We start from the raw sequence: 16365 nt of genomic DNA, 5'->3' as shown, positions 1-16365 counted from the left end.
TATTTTCAGTCTAATAAGTTTCTTTCATTTCAAATACTTCTATATCTGGATTGAGTTCTGGATTGACATGTATGGTAATCTCAGGTGTTTGTCTGCTGTTGGTGGTCAGTCCAAAGATTTTCATTAAAGTCCAAACAGCCTTTAGCATTTTTTGTACAGTTGATCTGATCATTAAAAATTCCTTAATTCTGTTTACCAGGAACTGTTCTAAATTCACTCTCATATTTGGGAGGCAGCTTTATTGGGTATATGATTGTGGGTTGGCTTTTTTTTTTTTTCCTTTCAGAATTTTGTATATGCTATCCCGTTGCCTTCTTTCCTGCATGGTTTCTGCTGAGAAATCAGAGCATAGGCTTATTGGTTCTCCTTTGTAGGTAAATTTTTGTTTTTCTTGAGCCACTCTCAGAATTCTTTCATTGTCTTTGGTTTTGAAAAAAATTGATTATGATATGTACTGGAGATTTTCTTTTGGAATCTATCCTTTTTGGGGTTCATTCAGTTTCTTGTATGCTTATCTTATTGTCTTTTATGATGTTAGGGAAGTTTTCTTCCAACAACTCTTCAACAATTTTCTCTGTGCTTTTTAATGTCTCTTCCTGTTCTGGAATTCTGATCACCTGTAAGTTGTTCCTCTTCATTCTGTCCCACATATCTTAAACTTTCTTCAGATTTTTTCATTTTTAAAAAAATGATTGTTCTTCTACCATCCTAGTATTGAGAGATTTGTCTTGCAGCTCACTAATTTAGGCTTTCATTGCTTTGGATTTACTCCTTTCCCTTTCAATGTATTGCCAGTTTCTGAAATCTTGGTATTAACCTTCTGAATTTCTAATAGCAGGTTTTGTATTGTTTCAAAAGTTGCATTTATTTGTTTGTAGTGTGTTCTGAATTCTTCTAAAAATTTTTTCTGTGCTCTTGGTTTCCTCAAACTTCCTGTCAATCTTTTGAAGGTATCTAACTATGATTCTTTTTCAGCTGTTTCCATCATTATCTTTTCTTCCTCAGAAAACATTTTTGGCTCTGCATCTTGGTCATTTGTCTGAGCCATTCTTTCATTTCTTCATGTGAGCTAAAATTGCTTGCTGTCTTTGGGGACACTGGTGTTTTTATATTTACATTTAACTAATGATTGTATGTTGATGTGTTCTTAGGCTCTCAACAACTAAAAATGGAAGCCTGTGCACCATTTTCCATTGCCGTTTGGGTGTGTTTGGCTGGTGTTGGTTACTGTCAATCATTGATCAGGTGGTATTAGAAACTGGTATTGTCTATTGCCCAGTGGATGGTTTTGCCTAGGATAGGGTTATGGCTGGGCTGTATGGACTTGATTGCTGTTTCCTGTTGGGTGGGAAAGAGAAGAAAACCCTCTACACACACACACACACACACACACACACACACAAGAAAATAAACAGAATAAACAAATAAGCAACTAATAATGAAATGAGAAAATAATAAAAGAGAAAAAATAAACAAAAATAGGCCGTAATCAGAAAAAAAAAAAAAAAAAGACTGTAATAACTAAATAGAGAAAAGAGGGCCAGGAAATTGGAGCTACAGAAAAGAAGAATAAGAGAGAAAATAATAATTAACACATAAACTCCCTCTCTTGATGTCCCTGCTCAGCTTCTCCTCCCTGGAAACAGTCACTCCTTTAACATTTCCTATGAAGTTCAGGGTTCCAGGATTTTCATCTGTTTCTGTGTCATTTGGTTCTTTCCATCTTCTTTTGGTGATTCCTGTATCGTTGAATAGTTTGCTTACTGTTGTTGTGAAGTGCCTTCGAGTTGGTTCTGACTCATAGTGACCTTGTCTAGGGTTTCCAAGGAGAAGCTGTTAGATTTGAATCGCCAACCTTAGGATTCCAACTGACCTTGAGGTCCAGTGCATTATCCTGCAGCACCACAGCACGCTTGATTTCTTTTTTCTTTTGTTCTTTCAGTTTGAGAAACGATGATCGTGTTCTTCCCCTTTGATTTTAATGTTTGCCTTTTCTTCTTGAGTTGCCCTATGAAGCCTTCTGCTCAGCTCTTTTAAATCCTCATTTCTTCCAATTTCTTCCAACTTTACCTTCTCTAAAGCAAGTTCTGGTATGGCGCTGCGGGTTAATGCACTGGACTGCAATGTTGGCTTGAACTGCAAGGTTGGTGGTTCAAGTCCACTAGCCACTCCTTGGTAACCCTATACAGGGTCGCTATGAGTTGGAACCAACTTGACAGCAGTTAACAACAATGAAGCAAGTTTCAGGGTCTCTTCTGTCATCCATTTTGGTCTTTTTGGACCTTTTGTGTTCTTCCTGTATGATGTTCTAGAGGGAATCCCTCAAGTGTTCTGATCTTCTGTCATTAATGTCTCACGCATCAAATCTGTTCTTGAGATGGTCTCTAAATTCAGGTGAAGACCTGTGGGGTACGGGGCAAGGATTGCATGGAGGGGATTGTAACCATGGCAATGAGACGATATACGACGATAGAATGAATGTAAAACTAATGTTCTCCCATGTAAACTATCACATCATTCACAATAAAACATTTAAGAAAAAAAATTCAGGTGGGATATAGTCAATATCATATTTTGATGGCATGTACTTGTTTTAATTTTCTATAGCTTCACCCTGAACTTGATTATGAGCAACTGTTCCACAGTTGGCCCCCAATTTTGTTTTGGCTGATGATATGGACTTTTCTATCATCATTTCCCACAAATGCAGTCAACTTGATTCCTATGTAGTCCATCTAGTGGGGTCCATGTGTGTAGTTGCCTTTATTTGTTTAAAAATGGTATTCGCAATGAAGAAGTCTATGCAGTCTCCAGCAATCGTTTCCATTACCAAGGCCACAGTTTCCAACTACGGATCCTTCCTCTGTTTTCTACCTTTACACTCCAATCACCAGTAATTATCATTTCACCTTGATTGCATGTTGGATCAATTTCAGACTGAAGAAGTTGGTAGTGTTCTTCAATTTCATCACTGAATTTAGTGATTTTAGTAAATTTTAACAATAGTGTTATATACTAGTCTTCCTTGTTGGTGTATGGATATCATAATATTACAGACAGCATTGCACTTCACATAGATCTTGAAATGTTCTTTTGCAAGATGAATGTGATGTCATTCCTCTTCAATTTGTCATTCCTGGCATAGTAAGCCATATGACTGTCTGATTCAAAATGGTCAGCATCATCTCAGCTCACTATTGCGTAGGATGTCAACCTTTACGTATTCCATTTCATTTTTTAGGTGTTTTCCCCTTATTTTGAGTTGTGCCTCATCAGTAAATGAAGGTGCTGAATGCTTTGCTCCATTCATGTCATTATGGTCAATTCTACTTTGAGGAGGCAGCTCTTCTCTAGTCCTATCATGAGTGCCTTCCATGAAGGGCTCATCTTCAGGCACTATATCTGACAATGTTCTGTTGCTCTTCATACTGTTTTCGTCTTCCAGCACTATATTTGTCAATGTTCTGCTGTGACTCATACAATTTTTAGTGGCTAAACATTCAGAAGTGGTCTGCCTCTCCTTCTTCTTAGTCTGTTTTAGTCTGGAAACTCTGCTAAAATGGATCCACCATGGGTGACCCTGCTGGTATTTAAAATACCAGTGGCATACCTTCCAGCATCACAGTAGCACACAAGCCACCACAGTACGTCAATCAGACAGATGAGTGATGGCTAAGATAGGCACTATTATTGTTTTTCAGTGCCATTGAGCCATTTATGACTCACAGTGACTCCATGTGACAGATCTGAGCTCCTCATAAGGTTTCCTGAATGTAACCTTTACAAATCTGATTGTCGAGTTTTCCTCTTGAGGAACCACTGGATGGGTTAGAACCTTTAACCTTTAGGTTAGTAGTCTAATGCTTAGACATTTGTGCCACCAGAGTTCCTTAGGTACTATTATAGAGGAAATAGACTCAGTGCTAAAGTAAAATGTCCAAGATCTCACACTGCAGGAAATGACAGTGCTTAGATTTGAACCTTGATCGCCTAATCCCAAATGGGGTGCTTGTTACTCCAGGTAGATTAAATATTCATATTTACCTAAAATGGTGGTTAAATTCTTAAAAGACAGCTTGTGGGGATTCTTTCCAGTTTCAAATATCAATTAATGTAACTAAAACTGTTTACCAAGCACCTACTATATACCTGGGAGCACGGTGGCTCTAGAGGATAGGCACTCAAGCTGATCCACGGAAGAAAGCTGAGACTTTCTGCTCCTGCAATGATTTTAAACCTCGAAAACCCTATAGAGGGTCCCTGTGAGTCAGAATTTACTTGATGGCATTTAACAACAACTATGTTCCTTGCATAAAGCTAGACCTAGTGTTGGGGATACAGCAGTGATGGTGCTTGCTCTCAGTCTAGCTCAGGGAGCCCGCCAAGCGAAGAAACCTAAAAGATAAAGGATAAGTGCTATGAAGAAAATACAGGGGTTATGGATGTGGGTGAAAACATTTGGCCTCTTGATGACTGCTACTATAGATAGAGTGATCAGAGACGATCTCCCTGAATCGTGATATTTAAACTGAAATCCAAGCCAATAGGCACTTAACTAAAGCTAGACAGTCTGGGGAACACTGAGAAGGAAAAGGTGTACTCTACCTAAGGAAGACCGTAGAAGAATTGTTGCTTTTGAGTTGTGGTGTTGGAGGAGAATATTGAAAGTGCCATGGGTTGCCAAAAGAACCAATCGATCTGTTTTGGAAGAAGTGCAGCCAGAGTGCTCCTTTGTTGTTGTTGTTAAGTGCCGTCGAGTCGGTTCCGACCCATAGCGACCCTGTACAGGGTTTCCGAGGGTGTAAATCTTTATGGGAGTAGAAAGCCTCATCTTTCTCCCGCGGAGCGGCTGGTAGTTTCGAACCGCTGACCTTAAGGTTCGCAGCCCGATTCGTAACCACTACGCTACCAGAGCTCCTGGGGTCAGGATAGCCAAACTTTGTCTCTCATACTTTGAACATATTGTCAGGAGGGACCAGTCACGGGAGAAGGAGATCGTGTTTGGTAAAGGTGGAGGGTCAGAGAAAAAGAGGAAGACCCCCAACGAGATAGACTGGCCAAGTGGCAGCATTGATGGACTCAAGCGTGGCAACAATAGTGAAGTTGGTCCAAGATTGGGCAGTGTTTCGTTCTGCTGTGCGTAAAGTCGCTATGGGTCAGCACCGACTCGAGGGCACCAAACAACAACTAACCTAACCTTAGCGACCTAACTGGGAAGTGGACAGTTCCCGCTCTAATCTGTCCGTCACCACTAGAGGGCGTCCGAGTCCTCCCAATCCCTAGAGGCGCCAAAGTGCAAAGCACAACCAAATTGACATCTGGAACCCAAGGTAAAACGACATCCGGGTTACAGGCAGATGGAAAGGACAAAGCTGGGAAGTCCTGTGGCCTTAGGGAATAGCGAAGGGTCACTAGGCTTCTCAAGGGGAGAGCGTCCTTGGAATCACAAACCCCACTTTTGGCAAAAACGCTCACTCCCTTGGGGAAAGTGCATTTCCGGGACCTTTAAAGCAGGAAGTTCTGGTTGTGTCCAATCCTGGCGCTTCCTTCTCACTCACCCTTTGATTCGGCAGTCGCCGAGACGGTGTAGGAGCCAAGAGGCCTATGGCTACCAATCAGCGCTCGGGGAAGGCGTCTGCGTCTAGGCGAGAACGCGACGCACGGTGAATGCTGACCTGAAGGCTCCGTCGCTCCCCCTCCCTCACGGTTAAGATGGCGCTCTCCAGAGTGTGGTGGGCTCGGGCCACTTTTTGGGGCTCAGCAGTCACCCCTGGACCTTTTGTCACGCGGAGGCTACAACTTGGGTGCTCTGGCCTGGTCTGGGGGGCCCCTCGGTGAGGGACCTGGAAAGAGAAAAGCGTTTTTGACGTCCAGGCTCTTCCAGTGGCTCATCCTTGCTTGCATGCTGTCTGAGCCTCGTTCATTCTCAGGGTTGCCCGGCCGGGCCCCGGGAATGGTCCTTCTTCTGCTCAGGATTCGCAGCCCGACCCCCGATACTGACTCGGTTTCTGACCCTCTTCTCATTCTCAGTGCCCCACTTTGTCTGAATTCTGCGTGTGTGCTGAGCTCCACTTTCAAGCCTCGCTTTCTCACCTCGGGTTTACCGCTGCCACCTCGCTCCCATTTCTCTCTGGTCTTAACCTGTCGTCCACGGTATCCCCTCATGCCTTGCACTCTCCAGACTCACATCACCTGACATCTCTTGCTGCCTGGCGTCTTCCTCAGTGTGATTGCCTAGCTCTCCTTGACCCCAAGACTTTCCTTGGATTTCTGAAGTCTCGGGTCTTGGCACTCGTTCTTTGAGGCTGGTGTTTAATACTAGGGGCCAGAGGTGTGAAGAGGCTTCCAGACCTGGTTCCCAGATACTTTCTTTGATTTTCCTTGTAGGTCTTCAAAGCTTCATCTCATTCCAAAGGCAGATGTGAAGAGCTTGGTCTCTTACGTGGTGGACAAGACAAAAGTGATTCATGAGAAATACCATCGTTTTTTGGGTCGCAATTTCCCCCGCTTCTATGTCATGTACACAATCTTCATGAAAGGTAAAAAACTGAAATAGAACTCCCTTGTATTTGTCCTTGGTGAGTTACATGAAGTGTGATCATTTGCAGGTTCTGCTTTGGGAATGAGAGCTGGGATAGCTTCTGTTTCTTTAATGCTGGAGTAGTAAATCCTTATCAGATTGCCTTTCTTGAGGATATTTCTGGGAAGGTATGATAGGAAACACCCGAGAATGCCTGAGATTGGGAAGACAGTTTTGCAACTTTTTAAACTATACACACTTCACTAAGAGGAAATTTTTTGTCATGCACAAAAGCAGAATCTGAATGCTTCGAGCTGCCCTGCAAGGTACTAGTGAAGTTGTTAGGTGCTGTGTAGTTGTGCTTTACTCAGTGTTAACACAAGTTAACTCGTAGTGATTAGTGAACTTGGCCCATAAGGAAATGTCTAATGCTTCTCACAAACCTATTGGAGGTGGCGTATTTTGATAGAAATAGTGCTCAGTATACTTGTTTTCTGAAAGTCAGTGTCACATGTCGGACTACCTGAGTTCAAATGTACATTGTCCTTACTGGTTGCACAATTGAACTAGTCACTTAACCTCTTTGTCCATTGGTTTCTTATCTGTAAAATGGAGATAATGATAGAATCTGCTATATATGCTGGAATGCAAAGCCAGTTTGAACCATAAGGTCGGCAGTTTAAGCTCACCAGCTGCTCATTGGAAACCCTATACAGGGTTGCTATTGGTCAGAACCGACTGGATGGCACCTAACAACAACAACAAAAACTGACAATGTAAGGAGATCTGGTGGTACAGTGGTTAATGCACTCAGCTGATAGCCAAATAGTCAGTGGTTCAAACTCACCAGCTGCTTAGCAGGAGAAAGCTGGGGCAATTTGCTTCCATAAAGATGTATAGTCTTGGAAACCATATGGGGCTGTTGTACTGTGTTCTACAGGGGCACAATGAACCAGAACTGATTGTATGACAGTTGCTTATTGACAACATGGTTGTAAAGATTAAATAAGCCATATTAATTAATTTAATATCTACGTAAATACATACACAAAAAAATCCTTATAACAGGATTTTATCTATCATAAGAGTTCAGTAAGTGATAGTGCTTGGTAATTATTATACTTTATATCTTTATCATAATGTTAATTACAGTAAACAACCATATTGGAAACTCTGAATGTTATCATCATCTTTACTAGCTTCATGAACTTGCACAAATTGCTTATCCTTTTCTGTAAATTGAAGGTAAAAATACTTGCCTTGTTTACCCTCATGTCTACTGTGTCTACCCCCAGGTTTTTAATGTAGGATTGAGTAAGAAGAGGGTCTGGAAGCATTTTGATTGTTTTATTTTTAACTTTTTATTATGGAAAAAATTTAAACATACATTAAAGGAGAAAGAGTAGCATAAAAAACTTCTCTATACTCAACTGCACTTCAGTGTTTATCAGCTGGCAACCAGTCTTATTTTATCTATAGTCCTGCCTTCTGTATTTTTTGAAGTCAGTCTATTCATTATATCATTTCATTCAAAAATACAAAAGTATTAGGTAGATTGTTGCTGTTGTTAATTGTCGTCGAGTGGGTTCCTACTCATATCAATCCTGTATAGGGTTTCCGAGGAGTCGCTGATGAGCTTGAACCACCAACCTATGGTTCAAACAGACCTTGCCGTCCAGCACATTAAGCCACAGTGCTACACCAGGATTCCATTAGATGGATGTAAGCATTATTATAGAATGAAGATTATATAATCATAGAAATATGGTAAATTACAGTAATTACAAAAGTGTTCCATTGAGGAGATGAGGTAATATCTGGCCAAGGCATACATAGAGTTCATTGAGCAAGACTTCTTGGGTGTAGGAAGCTTTGAATTTTGATTTTTAAGAAAGAAGTGATTAATGAACCGGAAAAATGAGAACCATTCCAAAATAAATCACAGAAGCCTATCTTGGCTAGAAGAGATGTAGGAGGGAGATGAGAAAAGAGATACAGGTTGGGCTCCTCAGAGTTTCAAGTTACCTAGTTTGAAGTTTTTATCTAGGATCGGGGAAGGTCAGGTATGCGTGCATGTGGGTGAACATGGAGCAGGAAGCTGCTGTGTTGAGATTAAACTGGGATAACATCACACTCTGTGCTCTACTTTAATGAGGCAGGATTTCGGATGTTATGGGCTGATGCCAAAAAGGCTAGAAGAATAAAGGCAAATATGTGGAAGCAAAATATAAAGTTTCATCAACTGTCATACCGGGACATGGAGCATTTGAGACAGGTATGGGCCAAGGGGACAGATAGCCAGAGTTCATGTGAGGTAAATAAAATTAATGTAGCTCTCAGGATTTTTTTCCTTGTTCACCACTGATCAAGCTCTTGCCATCTTCTGTGAAACCAAAGTATTGAACTGAATGAGGGCATCAGGTTTTGTCAGAGTCAAGTTTCTTCAGAGTCGTAGCCTTCCACAGCAGAGCTCCAGCGAGTTTCTGGCACAGTTTCTGAATGAAAATTGTGAGCATTAAAATTCAAATTACTTCTGAATAGACAAATCTGGAAGGATCCAAAGTGTAACAAGGAAGGAGTACTTGGTAGACCCATTCTGTATATCAGGAAACTAAATAGGATGAAGTCCTATGGGATTTGGTGTATGTCAGGCTCGGTCCTAAACATTATCTGGGACATAAAAGTGAGCAAATCATAGGCTTTGTTGTCTAGGAACTTACCACTTAGGGCTGGAGAGAAATAACCTTGGTCTCCTAATAGGCTGTAATATATGCTTACTACACAGTGGGATGGAGGGATTGTTCCTTATGCTAAGGACTTACCTGGGTTAAAAATGCACCTGTATTTGTTTCTGCTTAGTTCAGCCGAGACGTCACCAAGTGTATTTTCATAGGCATCATTTCCATCCCACCCTTTGCCAACTACCTGGTGTTCTTGCTAATGTGAGTACAGACTTTCATTTCCCCAGTTTCTTTAAGATATGTAGCTGTTATTTTTTTAATTAAAAATTATGTTTAGGAAGAATTTTCCATTTCAGAACGTAGGTCATCAGACTTCTTACTCCAAGCCTTCTCAGGATCCCCAAAGTTCATGAAAGCCCTTCAGTTACATTGGTGAACTGAGAAGCATTGCAGATATTGCTAACATAGATTCCCTTTCTCTTAGTTGCCACTGTGTGATGTGATGTGATGTGATGTGATGTGATGTGAAATGAGATGATGACGTACTCCATCTTTCCTGGAGGCAGCAGCCCAGTCCTGAGAGGCATACCAATTTGGGACACTTTTTTTTTTTTTTTTTTTTTTTCAGGAAAACATACAAAAAGCATGTTAGATTCATTTTATGTTCCATTTGCCTTTTGCTGTATAACAAGCAACCCCATAACTTTAATAGCTTAAAACAACCACCACTTTCATGATTTTTGTGTATCAGGAATTTGGGCAGGACGTTGGTGGAGCAGTCCAGGGACATTCCTATGTCTGGTGCCTTGGCAGAGATGACTGGAAGACTGGAACTGATACCCAGGGTGGCCTGTATGTGGCCCTTCAATATGGTGGCTTCCGGGTAGTGGGATTTCTTACATGACAGTATTACAAAGTGGGTGGCCCAGTGAATGATGCAGATGCAATCCTGTCCTTTTATAACCCAGCCTTAGGGCTTACATAGAATCATTTCTGCTCTATAATATTGGTTGAACAGCCACCCAAATTTAAAAAAGGGAATAGAGACTCCACCTGTCAGTAAGATGTGCCAAAGAATTTGTGGCCTTGTTATAAAAGCACCACACATGTAGACAAGTAAGCAAACGTATCACCTTTTATATACTTTATACGACGGGGCTTCCAGGAGTTTGTGGGAAAATTCCATTATTCCACAAATTTTTTAAAGACCCCTCGTACACATTAGGGACAATGCTACAGTGTGAAGTCAACATCTCATGCAGTGTGTAGTCTGTAACTCTGTTCGGCTTATCCAGAGCATGTATTTCACACCTCATTGTATTTGATCACTGCACGCTGGGCTTTTCTTCCACCGCTTCTGCCCATACACCTCAGTGATGATACTCGATCCTTTCACATATATCAGTAACACTGCTTGAAACTGTGCTTCCGTGGATCTTTGAGTTTTGGTTTGAGACCTGTTTAGCTAAAAAGAACAGTGAGGTAGGGAAATCATGTCTCTGTCTCTTCTCCCTAGTATTCACGTCTGCCAAAGACTTTGTAGGCTCTCTTTGAAAGATTCTTATTTCAGCAAATGACTTCATGATTCCTTTTCCTTTTAGGTACTTTTTTCCTAGGCAACTACTAGTCAGGCACTTTTGGACCCCAAAGCAACAGACTGAATTCTTAGATATTTATCATACTCTCCAGAGGCAGTCCCATCCAGAAATCCTTACTTGTTTAGAAATGACGATCCCAGCCATTTCTGATGCAGGACTCCGGTGGCATCTCACAGAAGTATGCAACAAGGTATTTTTCCCAGTTGACCCTCTGTACAAACCAGGAATCTTGTTAGATAGATCCAGTTTCACTGAAATAGGCTAGTTAATTAAGACCATCTTACCATCTACCAATCTCTTACCTCTCCCAAGATACACCATGGTACTCAGCCAGCAGTAAATGATATCCTTGCTCTGAGAGAGTGCTTCTCTAACCGTCCTCTGGACATGAACCATCTCCAGACTTTGCAGTTGGTGAGCACATTGAGGTCTTCGATTTCCTACACAGCCTCGCTTTACTTCCAGTCTTTGCTTGACGTAACCGTAGGTTGACTCTTTTTATGTTGTGTTACAGAAAGCCTTGAGCCGAGCCATGCTTCTTACTCCTCACCTGCCTCCTTTCTTGTTGAGAAGCCGTTTGAAGAATCATACCACTGTGATTCATCAATTGGACAAAGCTTTGGCAAAGCTGGGGATTGGTGAGCTGACAGCTCAAGAAGTGAAGTCGGTAAGAGCTTGATTGCAACATCAACTCTCAACCCTCAGTGGGCCTGTAGAAGCCTGGGCTCCTGGTGTTGTCTCTTATGTTGTTATATCTAAGCTCGTTATTCTCTCAACTCATTTCTTTCTCTTTCTCAAGCAACTTAACGAGTGGGAATGGCTTACCCACAATAATTTTAGTTCATATTTCTTTTCTAAAGACACTATCCTCTAGACCTGTTGTTTTAGATTATACGAGTATAGACCTCTTTCCTTGTCATCTTGTCCATCACCAGTTCCAGAACTCTTCTTCCAGCGCTTGAACACAATGAAGAGAAATCACCATACTGAAAGTAGATGAGATAGTAACTTATCTAACTTGTTTAACTTATTTAAAAGGACCCCTGGTTGCACAGTGACTAAGTGCTCGAACTGCTAACCCTCAAGTCAGAGATTTGAACCCATTAGTCACTTCTGTTGTGGCACTATAGGATAAGCACTGGGCCGCAGAGTCGGTTTGAACCTTAAGGTTGGTGGTTTAGACTCACCAACCACTCCTTAGAAATCTTAATACAGGGTCGCTGTGAGTTAGAGCCAACTCAATGGCACTTATCAACAACAACAAACTACTCTGTGGAAGAATATACCTGGTGATCTGCGCCTATAACGATTTCAGCCAAGAAAACCTGATGGAGTAATTCTGTTGTGTAGAGTTGCTATGAGGTGGAATGAACTTGGCAGCACACAACAAGAACTTATTTAAAAGATATGTAGGATTTTTTATGGAGTTTTACTCCCTTGGCATATTCAGTCTATTGATTGTTAAGGACCATTTTTCCTCTGGGTGGTATAGGCTTGTTATCTCCGTGGCCTGAATTCTACCCACATTGCTGAAGAAAGATGCCGAACTTGGCTGGGAGAATGGCTGCAGATTTCCTGCAGCCTAAAAGGTAAGATGAATCCGTATGGTTATGCCACTGAAACCCAAACCATTCTGTCATTCTATTCTGATAGTATTAGTGGGGAGAAGAAGAGGGAGAATAGCTATTGAGAATTTGTGAGCCCCTTCCGTAACATAGTATGTCTAATCGAAACAGTACAAAGTCACATGCCTATAGGGGCTAGGCAGTTAATGAAGCAGACTGTGCAAGGCAACATCAGGGAGTAGTAGGTCCTGTGGGGATGTGCGAATCTCCATCAGACTTTCTCAACCTCAGCACTATTGACATTTTGTTCTGGGGGAATGGTCATGCATCAGAGGGTGTTTAGCAGTAGAACAGTACTTGTGAGGAGGACGCAGGAGCAGTGTTTCATTCCGTTGTGCATACAGTTGCTGTGAGTCAGCCAGCTGGAAGGCACCTAACAACAACAAAGCAGCGTCCCTGACCTCCGCTCACTAAATGCCATAGTACCGCCTCATTCTCAGTAGTGACAACCAAAAACATCTCCAGATGTTACCTACTATCCATGGAGGGCAAAGTTGAAAGGCGTGCACTTTCAGCTCAAAAACAAAAGCACTCAACTGGTTGAACAAAGCTGTGTGAGCAGGGGTATTAGGCCTGTGGGTCTCGATGTTTTCTAGGTCTTTGGGTATTAGGATAGGCTTACTCATCTCCTAGGAGCTGAGAAATGTCCCCAGAGCACAGGTTTCTACCAGAAGAATCCCAAGGGTAACAATGATGTTGAGTATTGTCCCTGCAGTTTTTACTGCTTTCACATGAAAATCAAGAGATAGAGAAAGGGCTGATCAGAAGGTGTGAGGGGACTTGCAAAAGTTCATAGGAAATTTCGTGATCTTTTAATTCTAGTTTTGCACAAATGTTGGAAAACCCCCTCATAATTGTAGAAGCAAAGCATGCATGTGGAGGCTGTAACAAGGCAGGAGAACTGAGAAAACCACCATCTAATGCCACACCTCCCTGCACTTGACACCCTGCCACCGTGTATTCCAAGGTACTTAGAAGGCAGATTGTTCCCTGGCCAAACCACTATTATTGATGTTTTCAGAAGCTGAGCTGTCCCTCTTGCTACACAACGTGGTCCTGTTTTCTACCAACTACCTTGGGACACGGCGCTGAGCGACCCACAGATTGGATGGCACAGTCCTGCAGTCACACAATGCAGCAGCGTGGGACCAAACGGCACTTGTCAGCAGTCTGTGTGCACTGTTAGGTGTGTCGGAGGCAGAGGAGCAGGTGCCACAGATTTCAGTGGTACCTGTAGAAGAGCTAGACATTCCCCTTGCAGCTAGAGCTGAAGCAAACCCTCTTACTAGGGTGGCCCATGTGAAGTGGTAACCCAACTCCAGCACAGTTCGCTGGAGTCAGCTACAGCCTGTATACTGGGCTTTTACTGTGTCACGTTCAGGTCCTGGGAAGTGAGCTGGCGCCCCAGGTGGGAATTCTTATTTGACCTAGGACCCATCCACTGCCATACTCTTTACAGCTGTGGTGTATTGTTTTTCTCTATCTAGCTGCTGGGAGCAGCACAACTTAAACTGGAGCACTTACATGTCTGCAGGTACCTTGATGCTCTCTCTCCTCATGACATAACCAAAAGTAGGGTTTTGTCCTCACTGGCAGGAGCTAACCAAACCCTTTGACCTTTAGGAAAAAAAATAAAGTAATAACTTATGGGAACATGTTAGTGGAAAAGATACAAGCACACGAGTGCTAATTGACCCTTTCTCCAGGGTTTATTTATAGCCTTCATGCCCTATGTCTTAAACTTCTGGGCTGCAGCACAGCCCCTATGGATTCACCTCTGCTACCTCCACTGTGTTGCAGTGATCCACCTGCAGTGGCTACCTGTGAGCCATGGATCGAATCCATAAGGTACTCATTACTGCCTGCCTAGGGAGACCAGGAGAGGTCTGCATCACAGTAGTTAAGTTAGGCCTAACATTTGTATGTGTACATCAGTGACTTGTAACTTATTGTAAATGCATGAAGCACTGTTTATGAAACCCAAGTAAAGACTGACTGAAAACTAGTTGCTGGAATTACTATGCACACTCTAATCATTTTACTAAGACTCCTTCCTTTTACAAGACTATCATAACCTAATTAATGGGGAAGCATCTGCTTGAAACAGAGCCTTGTGATGGGATGGCAGTTATGAAGGGACTGGTTTGAAGCTGTTCCTCTTGATGGGCATCTTAATATGCCCTCACAGGAATAGAGAATTTCCTATTTATGAAGTTCATAGAATTAAAAATGAGATCCAAGTGTGAAATGCTAGTGACAGGGCAAAGCTCCAACAGGACAGCTGAAGGGCTCTGGATCCTCCAAAGAGAATACTGTTTTTGCATCATCAGATGTTTTGATATGCTAATAACATCAATCCCTAACTGGCCTAATTACTTTCAGTACAAAGCTGAAGAAGCATCCCTTCTCTAACAAGTAACTGAATTGCAGCCTGCCAAGACAAAGAATAACAAACACATCACCCTTTTGAATATTTTCTTTAATATTACATTTAAATAGTCTCTTTAAATACAGCATTATCACAATGTAAAGGACCTAAAGGCAAAAAAAAAGTTTTTTGTTTTTTGTTTTTGTTTTTTTCAGAGAAACCAGACAAGCTTTGGATTCACATTGAAAATACTACCTGTGTACAGTTATGTGAGAAAGGAAATTGGAAAATTAAGAGTTGCAAAGTCATTTCTTTTTATCTAAGCCTAGTCAGAATGGGACTGGAGCTATCTGCTTCTGTGATCAGAGGCCTAGCTTCCCAACAACCACGAGCCACAAGTTTCCCGTCCAACTCAGGTAGCACCAGAGATGAGATGGACTAGGCTGTAGAAAAGGCCCTTTTCTTGACAATATGGTAATGCCAAATGTTAATATTTAGCATTCAGAAACTTAGAATTATATCATTGTAATTAATGACTTATATTAAGAAAGGAGTTTTCAGAAAAACTCAAAAACTCCTGGCTAATGGGTCTCACTGAGCAGCACGAATCCACTTTAGTAGATCAGGTGGGAGCCTTTCTGAGGCGGGAAATGTGCAGGTAGAGCTCATACTCCTTCTGATGCAATTTCAGAAAGATTTCCTCCCTCCAGCAAACTAAATTCCCAGTGAAGCCAAGGGGCATGTAGCTCCCTTTATTTAGCATCTGAAAGTCAGCTACATTAAGACTCTCAACTCTGCTTTGTTTAGCTGGAGGATGGGGAGAGATTAAGGACCTACATACTTAAGAATGCCCCTCCAAACAAAACCAGTAATGATTTGGGGGTGCAAATTGGGCTAAGAGATGTATCTGTGTTGAGTAAAGGCCTATTGATTCAAAAGAGTATCGAGATTTCATAGGTGAAATGCTGCAACATACATGAAGGTTGTCTTAAGACACGAGGGCCTTAGTTATCTCACAAGAAAAAGCTTTATGGGTAAGATAAGAACAGTTACTCTCCCATTCCCCAAAAAAAGGTTTTCACTTTTTTTCGCTCCTGGTTAATAAACCATACCAGAAATGCAGCAGTGGTGGGAAGGATGATAGAGAATACTGTTTTAAAGATAACTTTGCTAGTAAGAAAGAACTCTGTTATTGATGGAGTATAAGCTGAATGGGACAGGAACTATACCTCCTGACAGAGGTAAGAATTGAACTGGAGTCCCATTCTGTAAACTTCCTCGGTTATTTTCAGAGCTTGTGTTACTAGGAACTTAAGGGTTGTATGTGGCATTTGGGAATTGGTTTGGTCCCCAATTTTATTGTCATCAAGGTTAGCTGCAGTTCTTGGGGGTGACGTGAAATAGTGTAAGAACTCTAATCCTGTACATCTAAGAAAGACCATGAGGTTAGGTACAGAAAACAAAAGCAGCTGGTGACCTTGATTGCCAAAACCTACATTCCATTAAAGAAATCTCCCAAAGAGGGAGAAAACCTAGCTGAAAACGCGAGCATGGCACAAATAAAGTCATCTTC

At 41.8% G+C, this 16365-nt stretch overlaps 1 protein-coding gene across 2 annotated transcripts; it reads left to right on the top strand.

The window, feature by feature from the left end:
- Nucleotides 1–5660: 5660 nt before the first annotated feature.
- Nucleotides 5661–13516, top strand: LETMD1 (LETM1 domain containing 1). 2 transcript variants are annotated; one of them, XM_006870044.1, is made up of 9 exons: nt 5661–5834; nt 6388–6539; nt 8680–8795; nt 9380–9462; nt 10803–10989; nt 11112–11213; nt 11314–11466; nt 12292–12388; nt 13446–13516. In XM_006870044.1, exons 1-9 carry the CDS (start codon nt 5713–5715, stop codon nt 13514–13516), a joined length of 1083 nt encoding a protein of 360 aa, XP_006870106.1. In that variant the 5' UTR covers nt 5661–5712. The 2 variants fall into 2 exon arrangements, with proteins under 2 accessions (XP_006870106.1, XP_006870105.1); XM_006870043.1 differs by having other exon boundaries at nt 5713–5834; nt 8680–8834.
- Nucleotides 13517–16365: the final 2849 nt, after the last annotated feature.

The sequence above is a fragment of the Chrysochloris asiatica genome, unplaced genomic scaffold, assembly GCF_000296735.1.
Source record: "Chrysochloris asiatica unplaced genomic scaffold, ChrAsi1.0 scaffold00138, whole genome shotgun sequence".
In the NCBI taxonomy this organism is placed as follows: domain Eukaryota; kingdom Metazoa; phylum Chordata; class Mammalia; order Afrosoricida; family Chrysochloridae; genus Chrysochloris; species Chrysochloris asiatica.
The sequence above is the reverse complement of the archived record's forward strand: the minus strand, read 5'-3'. Positions and strand labels throughout refer to the sequence as shown.